The sequence below is a fragment of the Mchenga conophoros genome, linkage group LG6 (assembly GCF_057382185.1).
Source record: "Mchenga conophoros isolate Kocher_MC1m ecotype Shallow Benthic linkage group LG6, M_conophoros_male_GT1.1, whole genome shotgun sequence".
NCBI lineage: Eukaryota > Metazoa > Chordata > Actinopteri > Cichliformes > Cichlidae > Mchenga > Mchenga conophoros.
The window spans coordinates 44,020,529-44,042,704 of NC_140531.1; the positions used below are offsets into that span (position 1 = coordinate 44,020,529).

At 44.5% G+C, this 22,176-nt stretch overlaps 3 protein-coding genes and 2 pseudogenes across 4 annotated transcripts; 1 reads left to right on the forward strand and 4 right to left on the reverse strand.

The window, feature by feature from the left end:
- Positions 1-4,037: 4,037 nt before the first annotated feature.
- On the forward strand, positions 4,038-10,522 carry LOC146573468 (nanos homolog 2-like). 2 transcript variants are annotated; one of them, XM_085278369.1, is made up of 3 exons: positions 4,038-7,662; positions 8,393-8,453; positions 8,939-10,522. In XM_085278369.1, exon 1 carries the CDS (start codon positions 5,043-5,045, stop codon positions 5,541-5,543), a length of 501 nt encoding a protein of 166 aa, XP_085134495.1. In that variant the 5' UTR covers positions 4,038-5,042; the 3' UTR covers positions 5,544-7,662; positions 8,393-8,453; positions 8,939-10,522. The 2 variants fall into 2 exon arrangements, with proteins under 2 accessions (XP_085134495.1, XP_085134496.1); XM_085278370.1 differs by having other exon boundaries at positions 4,038-5,723.
- Positions 10,523-15,024: 4,502 nt separating this feature from the next.
- On the reverse strand, positions 15,025-15,890 carry LOC146573469 (cytosolic arginine sensor for mTORC1 subunit 2 pseudogene; annotated as a pseudogene).
- Positions 15,697-18,945, reverse strand: LOC146573470 (uncharacterized). Its single transcript, XM_085278371.1, has one exon. It carries the CDS (start codon positions 18,820-18,822, stop codon positions 17,914-17,916), a length of 909 nt encoding a protein of 302 aa, XP_085134497.1. The 5' UTR covers positions 18,823-18,945; the 3' UTR covers positions 15,697-17,913.
- Positions 17,159-17,725, reverse strand: LOC146573471 (thioredoxin-interacting protein pseudogene; annotated as a pseudogene).
- Positions 18,946-19,914: 969 nt separating the features above from the next.
- LOC146573472 (uncharacterized) lies at positions 19,915-21,430 on the reverse strand. The gene has a single exon (XM_085278372.1). The coding sequence runs from the start codon at positions 20,950-20,952 to the stop codon at positions 20,044-20,046; it is 909 nt and encodes a 302-aa protein (XP_085134498.1). The 5' UTR covers positions 20,953-21,430; the 3' UTR covers positions 19,915-20,043.
- Between the last annotated feature and the right edge of the window lie 746 nt (positions 21,431-22,176).

The following is a 22,176-nucleotide window of genomic DNA, read 5'->3' on the forward strand; positions in this document are numbered from 1 at the left end:
AAAGTGTCAGAAGGTGTTATACCGGCGAAAATAACATCTTTCAATTGCATGTTTGGTCCACAGGATGGCGCCTAGCAAGCAAGTCCTGTACATTGCATATTAAAAGTTGTTGCAAGTGCACTCACATGTATTTTTTGTGTAAAAGAGACACACACACACACACACACACACACACACACACACACACACACACACACGCTCAATGGAGTATAAAATAAAGACCGGGGCAGTTCTCTCACTGGAGTCTCTTAGAGTGGAGGCTGCCCTTGCTAGCAAGAAGTTCTGTGTGTTTCTCTTCTCTGAGTCTTTACTGAAGAAGTGTTTTATAACATTTTCCTTAACAACTGACATGTGTTTTTTGTGTAAAAGAGAGAGAGACACACACACACACACTCACACTCACACTCAGCGGCTCAGAGATGAGGGAAAAACAACAGAAATCAGGATAGATTTTAATGTCAGGAGATGCCCTGTGATGCTGGGGCCATTGTGTAAGATTGGAATGTGTACCAGTGGCTGGTGGGTGGTCCTTGAAGGTCCCGGGAGGAGGCGGCGAGGAGGCAGCGGGTGGCTGGGCTTGAGCTGTGGATCAGGGACGTCATTAATTCTGCCTGGTGCTGCGTGTGCCCTGTGCAGCTTGGATGTCTGCCGCTGACGCTCTGTGGTTCCTGTTCTGCTGATCTCCTGGTCCACACACGGCTTCAGGGTGCACTGTACAAGCGGAGAAGAAATGCATCATTGGTTACCAAAATAAAACAGTGTCTTTCTGCCTGTGTCATTCTGTTTGGTTTCTTTGAGCGTTTGTTTCTTAAATACACAGCAAGTGTCACTCTCTCTCTCTGTCACACACACACACACACACACACACCAAAGCAAACACACCAAAGCGCACACACACACACACACACACACAGACACTGTGAGGTCTGCAGTTCAAAATTTGAATCTCAGAGCTTGGTGTTTTTGTCTCCCTCCAGTGGACAAATGCAGGTATGATTAGGGTTGGTTAGGTTAAGGGGATTTAGCCAGAGCTTGACGGAATAAAATGGAATAACTGGGAAAGTAAGTGTCGTAGAGGGATGAAAGTGGTGTCTACGTGGGGATTTTCTGCCGCTCCGCACGCGCTGGTGAAGACCCCATGTCGATAGCACCAACGGTTCTGGACTTGGTGTAAATGGGTCCAAATTTGACGGAATAAAAAGGTCAAAGTGGCAGATAGGAGTGTCCGATCGGGCCGATTCCACCACCACTGTACTCAGCAGGCCCTGCCGGGTCGTTAGACACGCAGCATGGCAGGGATCGGTGACATAACATGTAGCAGTTTCCCTTCACAGAAGCGTCTGCAGCAGGTGGGTGGAGGAGGAGGCAGCAGAACCAGGCCTTTGGAGCACTGTGTCATCTCCTGGTCCTGATGCTTTGAATCTCCCTCTCTGTCTGTCTGTCTGTCTGTCTGTCACACACACACACACACACACACACACGCACACACACACGCTCAATGGAGTATAAAATAAAGACCGGGGCAGTTCTCTCACTGGAGTCTCTTAGAGTGGAGGCTGCCCTTGCTAGCAAGAAGTTCTGTGTGTTTCTCTTCTCTGAGTCTTTACTGAAGAAGTGTTTTATAACATTTTCCTTAACAACTGACATGTGTTTTTTGTGTAAAAGAGAGAGAGACACACACACACACACACACACACACACACACTCACACTCAGCGGCTCAGAGATGAGGGAAAAACAACAGAAATCAGGATAGATTTTAATGTCAGGAGATGCCCTGTGATGCTGGGGCCATTGTGTAAGATTGGAATGTGTACCAGTGGCTGGTGGGTGGTCCTTGAAGGTCCCGGGAGGAGGCGGCGAGGAGGCAGCGGGTGGCTGGGCTTGAGCTGTGGATCAGGGACGTCATTAATTCTGCCTGGTGCTGCGTGTGCCCTGTGCAGCTTGGATGTCTGCCGCTGACGCTCTGTGGTTCCTGTTCTGCTGATCTCCTGGTCCACACACGGCTTCAGGGTGCACTGTACAAGGGAAGAAGAAATGCATCATTGGTTACCAAAATAAAACAGTGTCTTTCTGCCTGTGTCATTCTGTTTGGTTTCTTTGAGCGTTTGTTTCTTAAATACACAGCAAGTGTCACTCTCTCTCTCTCTGTCACACACACACACACACACACACCAAAGCACACACACCAAAGCACACACACACACACACACACACACACACACACACTGTGTATCATCACTGATTTCTATAATCCACATAATCCAGATTCGATTTGGTGCAATTTTTACTCAGAAAGTGAGAGATCTTATAATTCTGATCATTTATCAGTACTGACACTAAACTTTATCAGAGATGTGACCATCACAGCACATGCCGTTGTGTCAAAGTAACTGAGAATAAAAAAATAAAAAAATAAAAACATAAAGGAGATTTTCCTGGCATGGATTTTATAGCAGATAACCTTAAAAATCTTCTGCAATTATACCTAATTTGAAAAAGTTTACATTTCTTCAGTATTAAACAGCAGAAATTAAGCTTTCTTATCCGACGTCATTTACAAAGGAAAGAAAAGACAGCGGCCGCCAGCGCTGTAAACAACGGTAGACTGATGGGTAATAAGCGAATGAGTAATGCAGAAAACACATGTTTGAGATGGGAAACTTTTCTTGAAGTTTCTCTCACAGTTCACGCACAGCTGTGGGTTTTATCGTGTTGGAAGCAAAACAGCAAAAGTAAGAAGGAATTAAGGATGATATTAGCCCCCACGCCGACTAAGCTAATTCTGATGCGTCGGTCCGCTCTGTTTACGTCTTCGTGTGGAATGCGTTTCCTGCTCTCATTTGCTGGTTGTTGTTGAAATAGTTTTGTGAGCTTTAACCTGAGATTCTGGCGTTTCTGGTAAAACACATTTATATTCATTCAATTCAGGATTTAATGAATCGATATCGCTTCATTCAAGCTACTCACCTGTCTATATCCACCTCCACGTCCAGCTCGACCACGGACAGAGGTCCCGCCCCGACTATCTCTGATTGGTTTAGACCACGAAGGGGAATGACGTGTGTCTGTTGTTGAACACATGGACGTCTGTCGCTTGGCGAGCGATCGGGTGGTTTAGCGAGTGTCAGCCTCTTAAGTTTAAGACAAGCCCGGCTGCTTTTTAAGCGACGCGGCGCTAGCTACCCAGCTAGCTCAGTACACAGGAACTACTTCCGGTAGTTATACAAAATAAAAGCGTCCCCCATTATAATCCGCTATAATGCCATACTTCCGCTGCGCGCGCCGTTGATATATACCTTGGCTTTACATTAATTGTGAGAAAACAAAACAAACAAATAACTCACCGTTGAGTCGATTGTGAGGTAGTGTAAAGACGAATGAATCGGCTGGGTTATTGCACGCTGTCAACTGGTCTGTAGTGTAGGATTTGTCGATATCTGACAAGTATGCCAACCACAGGGACACAGCGGCCGCCTCCATTACTCCCGACATACCACTAGAGTGAGCCAGCACACCACAAATGAAGTTTTCTTGTTCTCCATTCATTTCAATGGGAAAAAACTTGCATTAAAATATTCATATTTAAAAAACTATAGAAGTAATAAACACCAAAAGTCATAGCAACTCATTCCAGCTCCAGCCGCACACAATGATATATCATATGTGAACCTTGTCTCAAAACTGTGGGGCGAGTTAAGGTCCAAAATAAACACCAAAAGTCATAGCAATTAGATGGAGTCATTGCTTTGGCAATGACTCCATCTAATGGTTAAATTTCTGAACTGCAGGCTCAGTAAGTAAGTAAGTAAGTAAACTTTATTTATTAAGCGCTTTTCACAGACAGACATTCACAAAGCAGCAGTGATGAGACGCAGGTCTTGCGTCCATGACTGCCCTCGCGAGTTAAAGACAGCTGCAGTGTTTGTGTTTTCTAACTCAGGTGTCTCAGCTGAAGAACTGCGGGGTGATTTTAAGAAATCCCCTGTCAATTGGTTATGAGCAAAAATTGTTTCTATAAAAAAAACAAACAAACAAAAAAAAAAAAACCAGTTTCAACCGTAACGTGAAGTACACATTTTATTATTTTTTTCCTTTTAGTGAAAGGAAACAGCCGTCGCCGGTATGCTAGTGCGCACGCTCCACCCCCTCCTACGCCTCTTTCCCCCCCCTTCTTTTTGCTTTGTAAATAAACAGAAATGTGACTTTTGCTTCATAAACAGTTTGACAAACAAGTGGTGCCTGCAGGGTGTATATTCATGGTATAACCGGCATAAACACAGCCTCACTTCGTGTGTGATTGTGCAGGAAATACAACTGTGCGCTCAGCTTCGAAAAAGGACCGCATCTATCCATTTATCCTCATACCTCACCTCTATGTATGTGCTCTCTTTGAGCGCAGGTGCGGCTCTTTGCTGTGACACATCTCTAATGTAGTCTAGACGCTCCGGCGCCAGGGGTCATCGGGTGACACACACACACACACACAAACAACAAGTAACACAACATGGACCATGAACTCTGCGTGACTCAACTATACCAAGACAGTTCACCTATTACGAGCCTTTAAAGTAAGCTTATTGCTAAATAGTCTTGATATTTAATCAACAGGTAAGGTAACACCTGATTCTGTTCACATGGACGGAGTTTTTTCAGTGCTAAATAGTCTGCACATCCCGGCTCTTATTATTTATTTTGCTGCGTTATTTTGCAAAATTATCTAATCTAAAAATAAACTACATAAATGAGTGCGATGCAATATTTTGCTCTTGGTGTTTTCAGTCCTTTATGTCCATCTTATGTGTCCTTTTTTTCTGTTATCAATCAACCAACCGATCATTCGATTAAAGGCCTGTCAACGGGCTTCGTAAAGGTTCTTTTAAGGTCACCAGAAAGCTACATAAAAGACTGCACCTGCACCTGCACCAAAGTTCTTTTTTTTTTCTCTCTATCTCCGAACATTGTTGCATTTTAAAACCTTCTTCAGTGAGCTATAAATATGAGGCGCTCCAAACACACTCTCAGTTTTACTTCTGCCAAAAAATGACCACAATGCCGAGACAACTGGAGGTCCAGAACTCGATCCTCACTGGTGGGGACAGCTTTAACATGTGGCACGACTACATGAATCTGAGCCAAGTGTTCGAGAAACTGTGCAGCAACCGTGAGGTTGATAACCGAGACACCGAGCGTCCAAAGAAGGGACAAGCGCCCCCCTGGAGTAAGGTCCACACTTCCACTCGGGGGAAGAAATCCTCCAAAAACTCATCACAGTCCAGTCCGACCAGCAGCGCGTCGGACACCAGCAGCAGCGCCTCATCCTCGGACTACTGCCGCTTATGCAAGCAGAACGGGGAGACTCCGAGGGTGTACCTATCTCACAAGCTCAAATCAGACGACGGGATAGTTTTCTGCCCCGTCCTCCGGAACTACACTTGCCCGATCTGCGAAGCCACCGGTGACAGCGCTCACACACGCAAGTACTGCCCGCAGATGAAGTGCGAGGCTGCTGGGAGGATGCAGACGGTAGGCAAGTTCTGGTAGCTGCTGAAAACTGAAGCTGCGAGAAACTGTACATATTTACCGAACTGTTTGGGGTATGTGTTCGTGTTGGCAGAGACCGTTTCAGTTCCAAAGACTGTTTCAAGTTTGACTGTCAAACACTCCGCTGCAGTCTGCAGCAAGGAGCTCTCATCCAGCACATCTGTGGAGCCCCGAGCCGGGGTGAGCGCTCTCAAACCTCGGAAAAAATTAAACTCTTTAAAGTCCTCGAGTGTTTATTGTTGTTGTTATTGTTGTTGTTGTTGTTTAATATGATACAATTTCGGGGGTACTTCATAGGTCACAAGTGAAACACTAAAGTGGCTAACCTTTCTGTGGAATTAAATAGATTTCTAAAAATGTGCCCATAGTGTCAGTGCGCGAGTCTTTTAGTTAAAATGCAAATGCTATATTATCCCTCATGTCAGACAGATTATTCGACAAAAACGTCAGTATTTTGTCTTTTTTTTTTTTTTTTTTTTTTTTTTTTTGGTATTATAGAAAATTTTTAACTCACATGCAACTCTTCCACTTGAAGTTACAGATGTACCTGAACTCACCAGAGAACATGCGTCATAAAAAAATAATTAAATTAAATTAAAAGTAACACTTCAAGGCAAAAGTGAAACGATTATGTGAAGTGAGAAATTGAATTAAGGTTCAATAGTTTTAGTTTCAAAATAGAGGGGCTGGGGAAATACAGTATACAAGGTCAAAACAGAGTTTGTACAAGTTTGTACAAAGACAGCTGCAGTGTTTGTGTTTTTTAACTCAGGTGTCTCAGCTGAAGAACTGCGGGGTGATTTTAAGAAATCCCCTGTCAATTGGTTATGAGCAAAAATTGTTTCTATAAAATAAAAATTAAAAAAACACAAAAAAACCCCCAGTTTCAACCGTAACGTGAAGTACACATTTTATTATTTTTTTCCTTTTAGTGAAAGGAAACAGCCGTCGCCGGTATGCTAGTGCGCACGCTCCACCCCCTCCTACGCCTCTTTCCCCCCCCTTCTTTTTGCTTTGTAAATAAACAGAAATGTGACTTTTGCTTCATAAACAGTTTGACAAACAAGTGGTGCCTGCAGGGTGTATATTCATGGTATAACCGGCATAAACACAGCCTCACTTCGTGTGTGATTGTGCAGGAAATACAACTGTGCGCTCAGCTTCGAAAAAGGACCGCATCTATCCATTTATCCTCATACCTCACCTCTATGTATGTGCTCTCTTTGAGCGCAGGTGCGGCTCTTTGCTGTGACACATCTCTAATGTAGTCTAGACGCTCCGGCGCCAGGGGTCATCGGGTGACACACACACACACACACAAACAACAAGTAACACAACATGGACCATGAACTCTGCGTGACTCAACTATACCAAGACAGTTCACCTATTACGAGCCTTTAAAGTAAGCTTATTGCTAAATAGTCTTGATATTTAATCAACAGGTAAGGTAACACCTGATTCTGTTCACATGGACGGAGTTTTTTCAGTGCTAAATAGTCTGCACATCCCGGCTCTTATTATTTATTTTGCTGCGTTATTTTGCAAAATTATCTAATCTAAAAATAAACTACATAAATGAGTGCGATGCAATATTTTGCTCTTGGTGTTTTCAGTCCTTTATGTCCATCTTATGTGTCCTTTTTTTCTGTTATCAATCAACCAACCGATCATTCGATTAAAGGCCTGTCAACGGGCTTCGTAAAGGTTCTTTTAAGGTCACCAGAAAGCTACATAAAAGACTGCACCTGCACCTGCACCAAAGTTCTTTTTTTTTTCTCTCTATCTCCGAACATTGTTGCATTTTAAAACCTTCTTCAGTGAGCTATAAATAGGTCACAAGTGAAACACTAAAGTGGCTAACCTTTCTGTGGAATTAAATAGATTTCTAAAAATGTGCCCATAGTGTCAGTACAGGATTGTGAACATCGCAACGCAAAGTTTTTGATTTCTCTCAAAACATATATTTCTTTTCATGTTGAACAGATAATATCTTTAATTTGAGTCAAAGTGATTTGCACTTGAACACGCCCACCAGAAATAGACCGGGACCCATTTTTATTCTGCATGGCTGCTGGAAACATCATGTCACATCTTTGATTAATTTCATCTGAAAATAAACGTAAGTAAAGCCAAGTGTGTTACAAAAGCTTTTATAATTTGTATTGCCAAAATCGCAGAAAATAACCCCATTTAAGCTGGGTCGACAGCCACCCCTAATTTTTGCATGATTGTAGCTGCTAGCTATAAGCTAGCTAGCTATCCTGCGCAACGTTAGAACTGGTTACCAGAAACCGACCATCACAGTCGGGAATACAAGTTAGTATACTGGTAAAAAACGGCTTTTTGCCTAACTAGCTAGCGTTACCACGATGCATCGGTGGTGGATAAAGCTAGCTAGCATAAGTTCATAGTTCATAACATTCATAGTATAACTCCGTGCTCCGCTTCGTTTGAATTTTTCTGGTGAGCTCGCGGTTTCTAGACACAAGCTTGTGTTTGTGCGCGCACGTTTGTCTCTCTTCATATAAATATGTGTTATGTGTGTGTACACCGAGCGCAAAAGATAATTATTAATGTGCATGATTTAGAGACAGAAATAACAAGCCAGCATATAAGATCAATGACATAAGACTAATTCCTTCAATTGACTTTCAGGCGCAGCTCGGAAAAATGTGCATTTTCTGAAGAAATTTTAATTTTAACAGCAAAAAATTGACCCTATGCCAAACTTAGTCGCTAATGGCTGGTCTGTAGACTGTTTGGTATGTCATGTTACGTATTTCTTGGTTTTTCTATGTAATGTGTTTTATAGAGAAGTAACATTATTCTTTTTTTCTGTATGCTTTCAGAACCACAGATCGCTCCATCCATTCCATGGCTGAAGCATACATTTTCATTTAATCTGAACAGGTATCATTTTGCATTTACACTGCACATCCTTTTTAAACATTTCATAATAATCTAGACTCTCCCTCATTATCCTCTCATTCACCTTGCTGATGTGTTGAGGACTTGATAAAAGAATACATGGTATGTCCATATCTGTTCTGTCTCTACATGAGATGCAGTCTCTTGATGTAAATTTGACAACTCTGCTATTAAATGCAGTGATTAATGTAGGACAGCAACGATTAATCAACTCATCAAGTTAATATCTTAGGGTTCTGTATTGTTTTCTTTTTTTTTCTTGGGCTTTGTGGAACATTTATGAAAATGTTCCACCATTGATTTAATTTAATGATTATGCAATTCACAATCTGATTAGTCAAATAATTGTTCTAATAGTCTGTGACCAAACAACTATCAAAATAGTAGTTTATTATGGTCAAAGATTTATCAGGTGTGCCAGACTTCAGTTCTTCACTTGTACATTTTGTTCCATATTTTACCTCAAGATATCCCAGAAAGATGAAGCTGAGGAAGAGCTGCAGAGTACCACCATGGCACTCTTCGTCTTCAGGGACAACTCAAGCCTCCTACATCAGCCTCGAGACATCGGGATAATCATTGATGGTGTGGAAGTCCTGAATGAGTTGCCTTCTGTGGCAGCTGGAGTGGCAATGGTCTTTGGACTCTGTTATGCTCTTAATATGGAATATCCACGAGGATTCAGGTTCACCTTTGAGGCTCTTCAAAAGATTATGATGGAGCTTGACTTTAACAAGATGACCTCTAAGATTCGCAAACTTAATTGTGAACTTAACACTGCACAGTAGTGTGTTTGCATGCATGTGTGCATGTGTATGTGCACATGCATGTGCATGTGTGCTTGGTTATTTTGCTTGGTTGGCCTGCAGTGGTATTCTACATTCAAAATTTATAAGAACACCCATTTGAAAGGGAGATTTAAGTTGATTTCATTGATACATGTGTAGATTTTTTTTTTTTACATTGTACAGGCACAGTGCACATATAAACATTTTTGAGTACTTGCAAATTGGTTTAAAAAGAGTTTTTATAATGGTTTTATGCCAGTTCTTTTAGACAGGTTGCAGGTTTTATACTGGTTTTCAAAAGATTGCAGGTTTTATACTGGTTTTCAAAAGATTGCAGGTTTTATAAAACAAACATTTCTCTAATCATTTCTGCTGTAGCACTAAATCTGTATATTACTAATCCTCTCTATTGATTATAGTTAAAATGGTTTGGAACAATAAATAATTTTGAAATAATTGGTTGGCCAACTGTCTTGTTTTTTATAGGAAATGCAGAGCATTTTTGAACTGAAATGAAATGTAAAAAATATAGTTTGAATATATGTAAATCAATTACCTGGCTTCAACACAAACATATTAGTTCATGTTAATTTGGTTCGATGTGAATACATTAGGTTGGTTAAATTTCAATATATTAGCTTGGTTCAATAATTAAAATATGGTTCTATGTAAAAAAATCAATTTGGATCAATGCAAAATTTAAAGTTTCAGTCAAGTCTAGTAATATTGTTTATATCAACATAAAAGTATCAGGTCATATCAAGTGACTCAATTTGGATTCTATAAAGCCAAATATTTTGGATGTGACAACTGGACATCATTTTTTTTAATTTGAATAGGGTTATTTTTTTTACAGTGTAGTTTATTTCTCACAGTTTTTTAAAAATTCTCTTGCTTTATGGTTCTTAGCGCTGTTACCAGTCTTTGCATTTATCATCGTTTTTTCTCTTTTTTCTTTCATGTTACACAAACATGATTACATATTGCATATGAATCAAGGTTGTGCAGAGGTGGTTGCATTTCCCAGACAATCATGCAAAATATATACATTTCTTTTTTTAAAAATGACATGGTGCGACAGGACTGTAGCACAGTAATACAGCAACATCAGAGGCAAATTCCATTCAAGTTTTGCAAGCCTAGCTTTGAACTTTATTTAAATAAACGGCAGTGACTCGTTATGACAAGGATCATTCTTAATCTCACTCAAACCATGCTGAACGGCTCTAACCCAATTAGGAACATAGGGTTGTTGTTTTTTTTGTTTTTTTTAAAAAGAAAAGAAAAACATAACTGAACACAACAGTATGTCAGTGTAGTGACTAATCAGGCAGTACAGTTTCAGGAACCGTTTTAACTGAGGCAGGATGGCATTTTGGTTTTTAAATGGGCATTTAAAACCTGAAATAATCCTAAAGGCTTAGACAAAAAGGTGACATTTGTTTTCGAAATTGAGGTGATGGGCATCTTAGTCGCTGTCACTCCTCTCTCCTCTCTGGAGCAGCCTCTTTCCACTGGAGGGCACGGGAACCTCATGCTTCACTGAGACCTTTGACTTGCTTTTGCTGTCCTTGTCAAGCAGCTCCAAACCGTCATTGATCTTCTTCAACATCTCGTAACGCTCACGCCCACGAACAGGGAGGAGAAAAACCTCCTTGTCGTCCCCCTCAGCACTGGAGGTACATTTGGACTTCTTTGTGGATGTGGTGTCAGGAGGTGGTGCGCTCTTTCGTTTTTTCGCCTCTTTGGTGCCGCTCTCCTTCTTCTGTTTATTGTCCTCCTGTAGCTGTAACAAAGAGGGACGAAATAACAAAAAAGAGAAACATATTTGTCAAGTAATTTTACCCCCCCCCCCCCCCCCCCCAAAAGTGGCATTTAACATGATGATATTCTACTGCCTTCTGGGGGAGGGAAGGAACAGCGGTTTTTCTTTTGAGTTTATATTCAAGTTTTCTCCTTCTTGCCCCCTCTGGTGTACAATTTCTTCCTTTTTCCTGTTTAAAAAGAGTTCACATATTTTGTCATTTGACTGTAAGCAGTGCAAGGAGGAGATGCTCGCTTTTTGCATGACAGTCTGCCACTTCAGTCTTCCCTTTCTTTATAAGGCTGGAAAATACTTCAGACCCCTCCTCAGGCAGTAAGGGGCCTGAGGTGGGGTCTGAACTGTGGGTGGTATGAGGAGAGAAGGGGGACAGGACTGGATAGTGGCTTAAAGTTAGGATTTGGTTTGATTAGGTGAGCCGGTTTTTGGTTGTGTCTGCTTATGATTTGAAACAGGTCTGAAATGAGAGAAAGAGGAGTTTGTTCCTGGGGAATTATAAGACAGTGGTGTCCCGTTTTCCTTCTCATTAATCATATGAGAAGAATGAAGGCGTTTTAAAGATTTTTGAGTTGAGGTTTGTCCTTCTGCAGCTATCAGTTTTCTAAAGAACTCGTCCTCCTCATACTGCAGACTGTTTAGGAAACTTGGCTCAGAGCTGCAGAAGTTCTTGACTGTCGTACATTTGTGGTTAGTCTGATGAAACTCATTTTCAGTGTACTGACTGAAAGTGAACAGCGGGTCCTGACTCCACGTCTGTGGTAAAGGGTTAGGGTGTTGAAAAAAGATCAGGGAACCAGCAATCGCCGGTTCCTTGAGATGCACTCTCCACCGTGGGACAGGATGGTGGTACCCCTGCCCCAGTTCAAAAAATTGCCCATCTTGGGTTTACTAATTAAACGGCGCATAACCACAGGGCAACAAAGACAGTTGGCATTACTTGTTCAACCAGCTATTCTTATAAACCAGTAAAAAGCGTTGGCACTAACAGCACAACTGAGTTACCTCAAAACTACAGGAAGACAATAGTCCTAATGCTTCACAAGTCTGGGCACCACATACGTACATTTCTCAAAATAAAAAAGGATAGATGAGGCTGAAAAACAGCACCAAAGACAATATGGTAATAATTTTATTAATTACATACAGTATTTATAGTTTTTTTATTGCACTCTCAAGTTAGTTTCAAAACAAACAATAGTGCAATTAACTATACACAAATAGAAAGGTACCATGCAACATACAAACAAGCGTAATACAAAGAAAAAACGTGTAGTTTGATTTTTCTTCTTTCCTTTTCATACAGCTTGGAGCTGCCTGCAGCTGCAGTAGAAAAAGCAAAGACCTGCTTCTGAGCAGGATACAGGGCAGACTGCAATGACTTGTCAAGGCCTTCCATGGTGAGAAAAAAAAATGAAAATTAGGCTGGTTATATTGCATGGGGCAGTGTAGCAGACAGTACTGGACTATTATCTTTACAAAGCATCTACTGTCTTAAATACTACACTAAGAAGACGTGTACAGCAGGAAAATGTTAATACAAGTGGAAAGAGTTGCATATAAATTAGGGAATCTGTCCGCATTTGGTTAATTTCTTCTTGTAAAAGCTTATTAAAATACGCACATCTTTGGTCCGTGCTCAAACCCACGACTTGGTGAAACTTTGGCTTCAGAATAACCAGTGAACACAAAGGAGGAGCTACATAAGATTTACACATAAGAGCTGCTTTAGGGAGCATCTACAGCTCTGATCAGTTAAAGCAAACTTCAAATGAATATATGTATGGGTCTGAAATTAAGACATAAAAGGAGCGTTGAAACAAAATAATACTAAGACAGCCTAAGTTGTTGCAAGTGCATTTTTTGTGTAAAAGACAGACAGACACACACACACACACACACACACACACACACACACACACTATAAGGTCTGAAGTGCAAAATTTGAATTACATTCCTTTGTATCTCTCCCTCTCTCTCTCTCTCTCTCTCTCTCTCTGTCTCTCTCTGTCTCTCTCTCTCTCTCTCTCTCTCTCTCTGTCAACACACACACACACACACACACCAAAGCACACAGACAGAAGCTGGTCACAACTGCTGTGCAACTGGGATTGAACCAGGGGGGCTCCCTCTGCTGGCTCAATGCGGTACAAAGTGTCAGAAGGTGTTAGATATCTGCTTTTGACAATCAATTGCACCTGTCGTCCACAGGAGGGCGCCTAGCTGGGAAGTCCAGTACATTCCATATTAAAGTTGTTGCAAGTGCATTTTTTGTGTAAAAGACAGACACACACACACACACACACACACACACACACACTGTAAGGTCTGAAGTGCAAAATTTGAATTACATTCCTTTGTATCTATCTCTCTCTCTCTCTCTCTCTCTCTCTCTCTCTGTCTCTCTCTCTCTCTCTCTCTCTCTCTCTGTCAACACACACACACACACACACACACACACACACACACACACAGTAAGGTCTGAAGTGCAAAATTTGAATTACATTCCTTTGTATCTCTCCCTCTCTCTCTCTCTCTCTCTCTGTCTCTCTCTCTCTCTCTCTCTGTCAACACACACACACACACACACACACACACACGCACACACACACGCTCAATGGAGTATAAAATAAAGACCGGGGCAGTTCTCTCACTGGAGTCTCTTAGAGTGGAGGCTGCCCTTGCTAGCAAGAAGTTCTGTGTGTTTCTCTTCTCTGAGTCTTTACTGAAGAAGTGTTTTATAACATTTTCCTTAACAACTGACATGTGTTTTTTGTGTAAAAGAGAGAGAGACACACACACACACACACACACACACACACACTCACACTCACACTCAGCGGCTCAGAGATGAGGGAAAAACAACAGAAATCAGGATAGATTTTAATGTCAGGAGATGCCCTGTGATGCTGGGGCCATTGTGTAAGATTGGAATGTGTACCAGTGGCTGGTGGGTGGTCCTTGAAGGTCCCGGGAGGAGGCGGCGAGGAGGCAGCGGGTGGCTGGGCTTGAGCTGTGGATCAGGGACGTCATTAATTCTGCCTGGTGCTGCGTGTGCCCTGTGCAGCTTGGATGTCTGCCGCTGACGCTCTGTGGTTCCTGTTCTGCTGATCTCCTGGTCCACACACGGCTTCAGGGTGCACTGTACAAGCGGAGAAGAAATGCATCATTGGTTACCAAAATAAAACAGTGTCTTTCTGCCTGTGTCATTCTGTTTGGTTTCTTTGAGCGTTTGTTTCTTAAATACACAGCAAGTGTCACTCTCTCTCTCTCTCTCTCTGTCACACACACACACACACACACACACACACACACACACACACACACACCAAAGCACACACACCAAAGCGCACACACACACACACACACAGACACTGTGAGGTCTGCAGTTCAAAATTTGAATCTCAGAGCTTGGTGTTTTTGTCTCCCTCCAGTGGACAAATGCAGGTATGATTAGGGTTGGTTAGGGATGAGGAAAGAGAAAGGGGACCCAGCAGCCGCTGGACCCCCTTGGAGGCACGCTCACGACGAATGAAGTGGGCAGACGTCCCCCGTTCAAAAAATTGCCCATATAGGGTGATAATTGGCCAATGCGCATCGTTGGGCCTTCGCGACGTTTCGGCGTATTTGTGCCTTTTTCAAGCTGGCCCAACGTGTCTTCTGTTTCTGTTTCTTGCCTGTCTCGGCTTTTATATACTCTCTGTCTCCACCCACTTTGGGCTTTCTGTTTTCTTTCTTTTCTTTATATTTCTGTTTCTCTGTTTGTTCTTTAACTTTCTTCTATTTCTCAACTTGTACGTTTTCTTTTCTTATTTCTCAACTTGTACGTGTTCTTTTTCTTATTCTTTCTTTCTTTTCTTTATATTTCTGTTTCTCTGTTTGTTCTTTAACTTTCTTATATTTCTCAACTTGTACGTTTTCTTTTCTTATTTCTCAACTTGTACGTTTTCTTTTTCTTATTCTTTCTTTAACTTTTTCATTCTGTTTATATTTTTAATTTTTAAATGGCACCCCCTGCTTTATTGACATCCCGTCCTGTATTTTTCCTCTCTGGCACCCCCTTCTCATTTGTCCTTTCCAGTTCTACGGCTTTTACGTGTTTCTTCCATTTCTCAACTTGTACGTTTTTCTTTTTCTTATTTCACAACTTGTACGTTTTCTGTTTCTTATGACTGGATAAGGGGTGAATGATAGGACGGGGCACTAGTTTTGGTTTCACAAAGCCATTGGTCACCCCCAGATTGTGAGCAGCAACAGTCTCCCCGTTGACCACTCGAAACAAAGTGAATTCGGAAGACAGAGTGTGCATGACCATCGGGAGGTCTCGCTCTCGAACCAGGATGAAGTCCGTCTGATACGTCGACAGCATGAAAACAGAAATGTTGTGGTCGGCCAGTGGTGCGATGACTGATTTAGCGATTTTGGTGACTCCTATGGGTTGTGAAGTGGATGTGTTGCTACCTCCTGACACCACGTTAAGGGCCACCCACGTGGCGTCGGCAACGCTGATGTGCTCCGACTGGGGCAGCTCTTTAAATCCTTCCTCGTCGACGATGATGGTATAGTCCTCTGGAGTCTCTGTCAAACTGAAAAACTTGCATCTTGTTTTGGAGGCCAGGAAGGCGAGTTTTATTAATCCGTGAGTGCAAATCTGGATCCCTTCTTTCTCTATACTCGCCACTTTCAAGCTGTGCTCTAAAATATGAAGCTCCATCTTTTACGTCTTCTCATTTGAGGAAGGACTAAAATGGGTTAGGGTGGGGAAGATAATCCCTTCTCCGAAAGGAAAAGGAGCGTGCACGGTCCATCCCTCCCTGCGGCCCTCCGTACCCGTCCCAGAAGACTTGGCGGTCACGTTGGCGGCGGCGGCCATAGCATACCACCGTCCAGCCGTCGTCCATGGCGTCCAGAATTTTTTTCTTCTTTTCTTTTTTCCAAAAAAAATTAAATGTGCTTCAAAAAATATTTATTTAATTTTAATGTGAACAAAAAACGCTTTCCAAAATGTGGAAAGGAAAAAGTCACGTAAAAACAGTAAACAACAAAAGAAGGTGTGCCAAAAAAAACTGTTTATTTAAAAATAAACACAAAAAACACAACGTTTCGACCGTACACGGTCTTCTTCAGGTGTGGCACACAGAAAACTGTAAGCTAGGTTAGCTGGCAACAGTTGGACTGGCAGAGATGTGCTCTCATCGAGTGCCGAGTGGAAAATGAGCTCCTGTGTGAGCTCCGCCTTTTATATTCTCCCCTCGGCTTTCATACAAAAACATCTGCACGTATCAAGAGCGTATTACAAACATATTTTCTCACAAATGAGTCATTAACAGTGATTTCCCTGCGCCCTGAAAGAACAGAAGTTGTGAATTCACAGAAGTGGAACTCTTAAATGAAATGTTGCCTGGGACAACTGCAGATCAGATACAAGGATCCTCAGATAAAGTGCGTTCCATCGAGAGCGTGTGGTATGGACGGCACTCGCAGTAATTAGCACCAGTCACCAAGCTGTGGTGACTGGTGGAAGTTGCATATCTCCACATCAAAAACATTGTTCAGTTGAACAGAGTCTTCTGGGCAGTAGGAGAGTCAAAAGCAACAATATAGGAATAAAGGACTTTTTTCAAACACTGGTAACACTACTGACATTTAAGGAAGAAATTTACATGCTGTGATTCTGAAAAGCAACAGTGTTCCCAACAATTTCGTAACAGCGATGCAAACTGAGTGGACTGGTAAAAGGATGTTTCCTTTTGAGTAGTCCTGTAAAAATACAGTCTTGGAGTGCAATGAGAAAAAGCCACGGTGCCACAGCAGGCCAGTGCTCGGCCCAGTAACAAAGTCATAGTGGCTGTAAATGGAGAGTCTCTGGAAAGGGCAGCTTATTCAGAAATGCAGCATATCACTGTGCCATCGGGCCTCAACATCTCTGGTCTGAGGAGCACGAGCAGGAAGACTCATAAGCGATGAAGCAGGTTGAAGGCAGCTGACATAACAAACGACCAACATTTCAGTCCACCTCCACACTCGTGCCTTTACTTCTCCATCCAACCTCCTCTGGAGTTCAGACCTTCTGCCTGTTTTCAAGTTTGGTCCTTAACAGGTGGACCACAGTTCCACGGTTCCCACTGGTGGACTTCAGCCGACCGGCAGCATGCGAGCATTGCCGTTGAACTCCTCCTCCGCCTCACAGTCCCATCTTTATGAACGCACCAGCCTTCCAGTACCCAGGGACCGTCAGGGATGAACATGCAGGTGACTTTCTTCTGCTTCATGCCACCTGCTGGAGACAGCAGGTCTGGGGTGTTGACATCCAGTGGCTCCTCCACCTCGAAACATTTCTTGCACTCTAGCACGGGCTGCTGCGGCCTCTCCATCAGGGCTTTGACACAGTACTGGACGTAGCCGAACTTCCCCTTGTATGACGACACCAGTTGCCCTTGCTGAGGGAGCTCGAATCCAAACGTGTACTCGTACTTGTTGCCAGGTCTCAACACCACAGAGCCGTCAGAGTCTGTGGGCTGGTCTTGCAGCCGCAGGACCGTTTCATGTCTGAGGTACTCGGCCTCCTGTCGGCACCGCTGCTTGCCTTTAGCGTACTCCACCTTGGCGCAGCCCAGACCCAGAAGCTTCAGCGCGGACACCCGCATCATTAGGGTTAGGGCGTTGGTTACGGCCCCGTCCCCCCTGGGGGGGACCGAGGAATGCGCGGTCCTTCCCTCCTGGGTTAGGATTATGGTGATAGCAGGCCACCAGGGGCCTGAGTGCACTGTCCATCAATGGGGGCCGGGAGGTGGAGACCCTGCCCAGCAGGTCCAAAAATTACCCATGTCTTGGGTTAGATCTTTCTTATCTCCGTCAGGACAAGTTCTGTGAGGTTTTCACACTCGCCTATTGAATCAGTCAGATGGGTCAGTCTGTTCTGGTCCACCTTCAGGATGGACAGCTGTTTCAGAGACCCTATGCTGTCCGGGACGACCTCCAGCAGGTTCTGTGTGAGCAGCAGGTCTGTGAGAGCCAGGAGGCCATTCAGCTCTGACGGGAGCTCCTCCAGACGATTCTCCGACACATCCAGACACACCAACCTACGAAGGTTTCCCAGCTCTGGTGGTAATGAGGACAACTGGTTACGGTCCAGCCACAGCTCCCTTAGGTTGGGGAGAGCGCCGAGGGTATCCGGCAAAACTTCCAGTTCATTGCTGCCCAGGTCCAGCTGTTCCAGTTTCACCAGGAAAGAGAGCGACGTGGGCAGAGACTTCAACAGGTTCTCCCTGAGCTCCAACGTCACCAGGTTGGCCAAATTTCCAATGTCATTGGGCAACATCTGTAATGACACATCATTGAGGGCCAGGTGAGCGAGCGCTCGGAGTTCAGTGAAACCATCCGGCAATCTGGAGAGGGGGTTTCCACTGAAGTCTGCAATCTCCAAGGCCCTGCAAAACTTAATGCTCTCTGGGATCTCAGAAATATCGTTCCTGGAGATGTCCAATTCCACCAGTTGCATGAAGTTAGCCACCTCAGGCGGGAGTCTCTGGATCTCATTGTCGCTCAGGCCAAGTTTCCGGAGGTTCAGTAGTCTGAAGAAAGGCTTTGGTAGCTCTTTGAGTTGATTGGCATCAAGGAGAAGCTCCTCCAAACTGCGGCTGTATCGAAATATTTCATCAGGAACCGTCTGCAAGTTGCAATGCCGCTTGTCCACCGACTCGACGTGGCGGTTGCAGCGCCACAGGGGGATACACTTCAGCATGTCCGGCCGCCGGAGGGGAGGGGGGTCTGGTTAGGGGGTTAGGATTATGGTGATAGCAGGCCACCCTTTCAGGGGCCTGAGTGCACTGTCCATCAATGGGGGCCGGGAGGTGGAGACCCTGCCCAGCGGGTCCAAAAATTACCCATGTCTTGGGTTCGATCTGCAATGAGCCATCGCGACGTTTCGGCATCGTAGTGCCTTCCTCAGGCTGGCTCAGGTCAGTACTGGTTGCAGGTAAGTGTTTTTCTCTCCCTTTTATACAGGTTTTACAGGTAAGTATTTCTTTTAATTTTCACCGCCATTTATTTAAGTTTTTACATTCCTTTTACTTAGGTTTTTGCAGGTAAGCACTTTTTTCTTCCTTTTATACAGGTTTTTTCCTTTAGGGTTGCAGGTAAGCATTTCTTTAATTCCTTTTATTTAGGGTTTGCAGGTAAGCACTTTTTTCTAACTTTTTTCTCTCCTTTTTCTTCAGGTATTGCAGGTAAGCATTTCTTTTAATTTTTCTTCCTTTTACTTAGGCTTTTTTTACTCCTTTTTTTTATGGATTTTGCATCTCCCAAAAACTTTTTTTTAATGATTTTCTCATATTCAAACATACTACAACAAGTCAAGTGTGAGAGGAAAAGCACATTTCCACCATTTTTGATTAGCCTTAAAGGGCAAGAACTACTGAATGGTTGCCTTTCTTCTTCTTCTTTTTTCCTTTTTTAATTTCACTTTTTACACTAGTGGTACAGCAAAATATATTTTTTTCAGCTGTTACTTTGACAACAGTTAAATGTGCAATAGAGAGCCTTCACAGTCCACATTTGTCTGGCCTCAGATGGGATGTGTTTTGTGTGTTAATGAGATCTGTGTGCAAAAGTCATGTATTCATTCATTCCTTTTTCCACCCAACAACTTTTCACTTCTTGTCCTGACACAAAGAACAGTAAATATAAGGCCTGAGTCTGAATTAGTGGTTTCTTAACTTTACAGTCCTGACTGTGTAGTGGAGCCACACTAGTTCTAGCTCTGCACTTCTTGTAACCCCCCCCCTGGTTAGGGTTAGGGTTTTAGGGCCAGGCAGGGGCATCTCCCACCCCCACGAGGCACGGGCTGGTTAGGATTATGGTGATAGCAGGCCACCCTTTCAGGGGCCTGAGTGCACTGTCCATCAATGGGGGCCGGGAGGTGGAGACCCTGCCCAGCGGGTCCAAAAATTACCCATGTCTTGGGTTAGATCTTTCTTATCTCCGTCAGGACAAGTTCTGTGAGGTTTTCACACTCGCCTATTGAATCAGTCAGATGGGTCAGTCTGTTCTGGTCCACCTTCAGGATGGACAGCTGTTTCAGAGACCCTATGCTGTCCGGGACGACCTCCAGCAGGTTCTGTGTGAGCAGCAGGTCTGTGAGAGCCAGGAGGCCATTCAGCTCTGACGGGAGCTCCTCCAGACGATTCTCCGACACATCCAGACACACCAACCTACGAAGGTTTCCCAGCTCTGGTGGTAATGAGGACAATTGGTTACGGTCCAGCCACAGCTCCCTTAGGTTGGGGAGAGCGCCGAGGGTATCCGGCAAAACTTCCAGTTCATTGCTGCCCAGGTCCAGCTGTTCCAGTTTCACCAGGAAAGAGAGCGACATGGGCAGAGACTTCAACAGGTTCTCCCTGAGCTCCAACGTCACCAGGTTGGCCAAATTTCCAATGTCATTGGGCAACATCTGTAATGACACATCATTGAGGGCCAGGTGAGCGAGCGCTCGGAGTTCAGTGAAACCATCCGGCAATCTGGAGAGGGGGTTTCCACTGAAGTCTGCAATCTCCAAGGCCCTGCAAAACTTAATGCTCTCTGGGATCTCAGAAATATCGTTCCTGGAGATGTCCAATTCCACCAGTTGCATGAAGTTAGCCACCTCAGGCGGGAGTCTCTGGATCTCATTGTCGCTCAGGCCAAGTTTCCGGAGGTTCAGTAGTCTGAAGAAAGGCTTTGGTAGCTCTTTGAGTTGATTGGCATCAAGGAGAAGCTCCTCCAAACTGCGGCTGTATCGAAATATTTCATCAGGAACCGTCTGCAAGTTGCAATGCCGCTTGTCCACCGACTCGACGTGGCGGTTGCAGCGCCACAGGGGGATACACTTCAGCATGTCCGGCCGCCGGAGGGGAGGGGGGTCTGGTTAGGGGGTTAGGGTTTAGGTGATAACAGGCCACCAAGGGCCTGACTGCACTGTCCATCAATGGGGGCCGGGAGGTGGAGACCCTGCCCGGCGGTTCCAAAAATTACCCATGTCTTGGGTTTGAGAGCTAATGGGCTATCGCGAGACGTTTCGGCATAGAAGTGCCTTCTTCAGTCGAGCCCAGGTGAATAAGTGTTTTCCTTTTTGTTTCTTTCCTTTATACAGGCTTTATTTTAACAGGTAAGTTTTTTCTTTCCTTTATACAGGCTTTATTTTAACAGGTAAGTTTTTTTCTAGGGTTGTGCCCTCCCACCCCGATCGACTGGCAAACGTGGCCTGCCATCAGAGGGCTGCCGCCGGGCCCGGCACCTTCGCCGGCGCCTTCGGGCGGTCAGCTCCTCCGGCCCGCAGGCTCGCCTCTAGCGCTGGCCGGGGGTTACAGCGCGAAGGTCGAAGGGGGTGGTGGTTCTCGGACCCCGCCCTGTCCTCCCCACGCTTCCCCCCCCCCGCCAGACGCGATCGCTCGGTAGCGAGACCGAGACGCCCGGTCCGTCCCGGTGGTCATACCACGGCGGGCCTCGTCGCAGAGTGGGTAGGCAAACCCAGAGTTTGCCCACCCCGCGAGGGCGACGGGGCCCCGTCCGGCAAACACGGTTTCTCGAACCCTCGCCCCGGTCCACACGTGCATCCGGAAAGCCTCGCCCTGGTCGACAGGGCTCAGTAGCCCCGAGCGAGCGAGCGAGCGCGTGCGTGCGCGCCGCTGCCGCCGCCTGAGGGGCTACCTGGTTGATCCTGCCAGTAGCATATGCTTGTCTCAAAGATTAAGCCATGCAGGTCTAAGTACACGCGGCCGGTACAGTGAAACTGTGAATGGCTCATTAAATCAGTTATGGTTCCTTTGATCGCTCATCCGTTACTTGGATAACTGTGGCAATTCTAGAGCTAATACATGCAAACGAGCGCTGACCCTCCGAGAAGAAAGTCACCTGCATGTTCATCCCTGACGGTCAGGTGTCATTGAATGCAAAAATTGACCGGCGTGGATTCTGTGAAGGCGAAGAGATCTGCATCAATGCGAAGTTTGAGAACACCTGCTCCCGCATTGTTGTGCCCAAGGCTGCCATCATAGCCAAACACACCTACCAGGCAAACGGCCGCACCAAGATCCTACGCCAGAAGCATTTATTAGGATTG

Bases quoted from the DNA above. Each gene is read 5' to 3' on its own strand.
- LOC146573472 (XM_085278372.1), bottom strand. From the start codon at position 20,952: ATGCTGAAGTGTATCCCCCTGTGGCGCTGCAACCGCCACGTCGAGTCG.
- LOC146573470 (XM_085278371.1), bottom strand. From the start codon at position 18,822: ATGCTGAAGTGTATCCCCCTGTGGCGCTGCAACCGCCACGTCGAGTCG.
- LOC146573468 (XM_085278369.1), top strand. From the start codon at position 5,043: ATGACCACAATGCCGAGACAACTGGAGGTCCAGAACTCGATCCTCACT.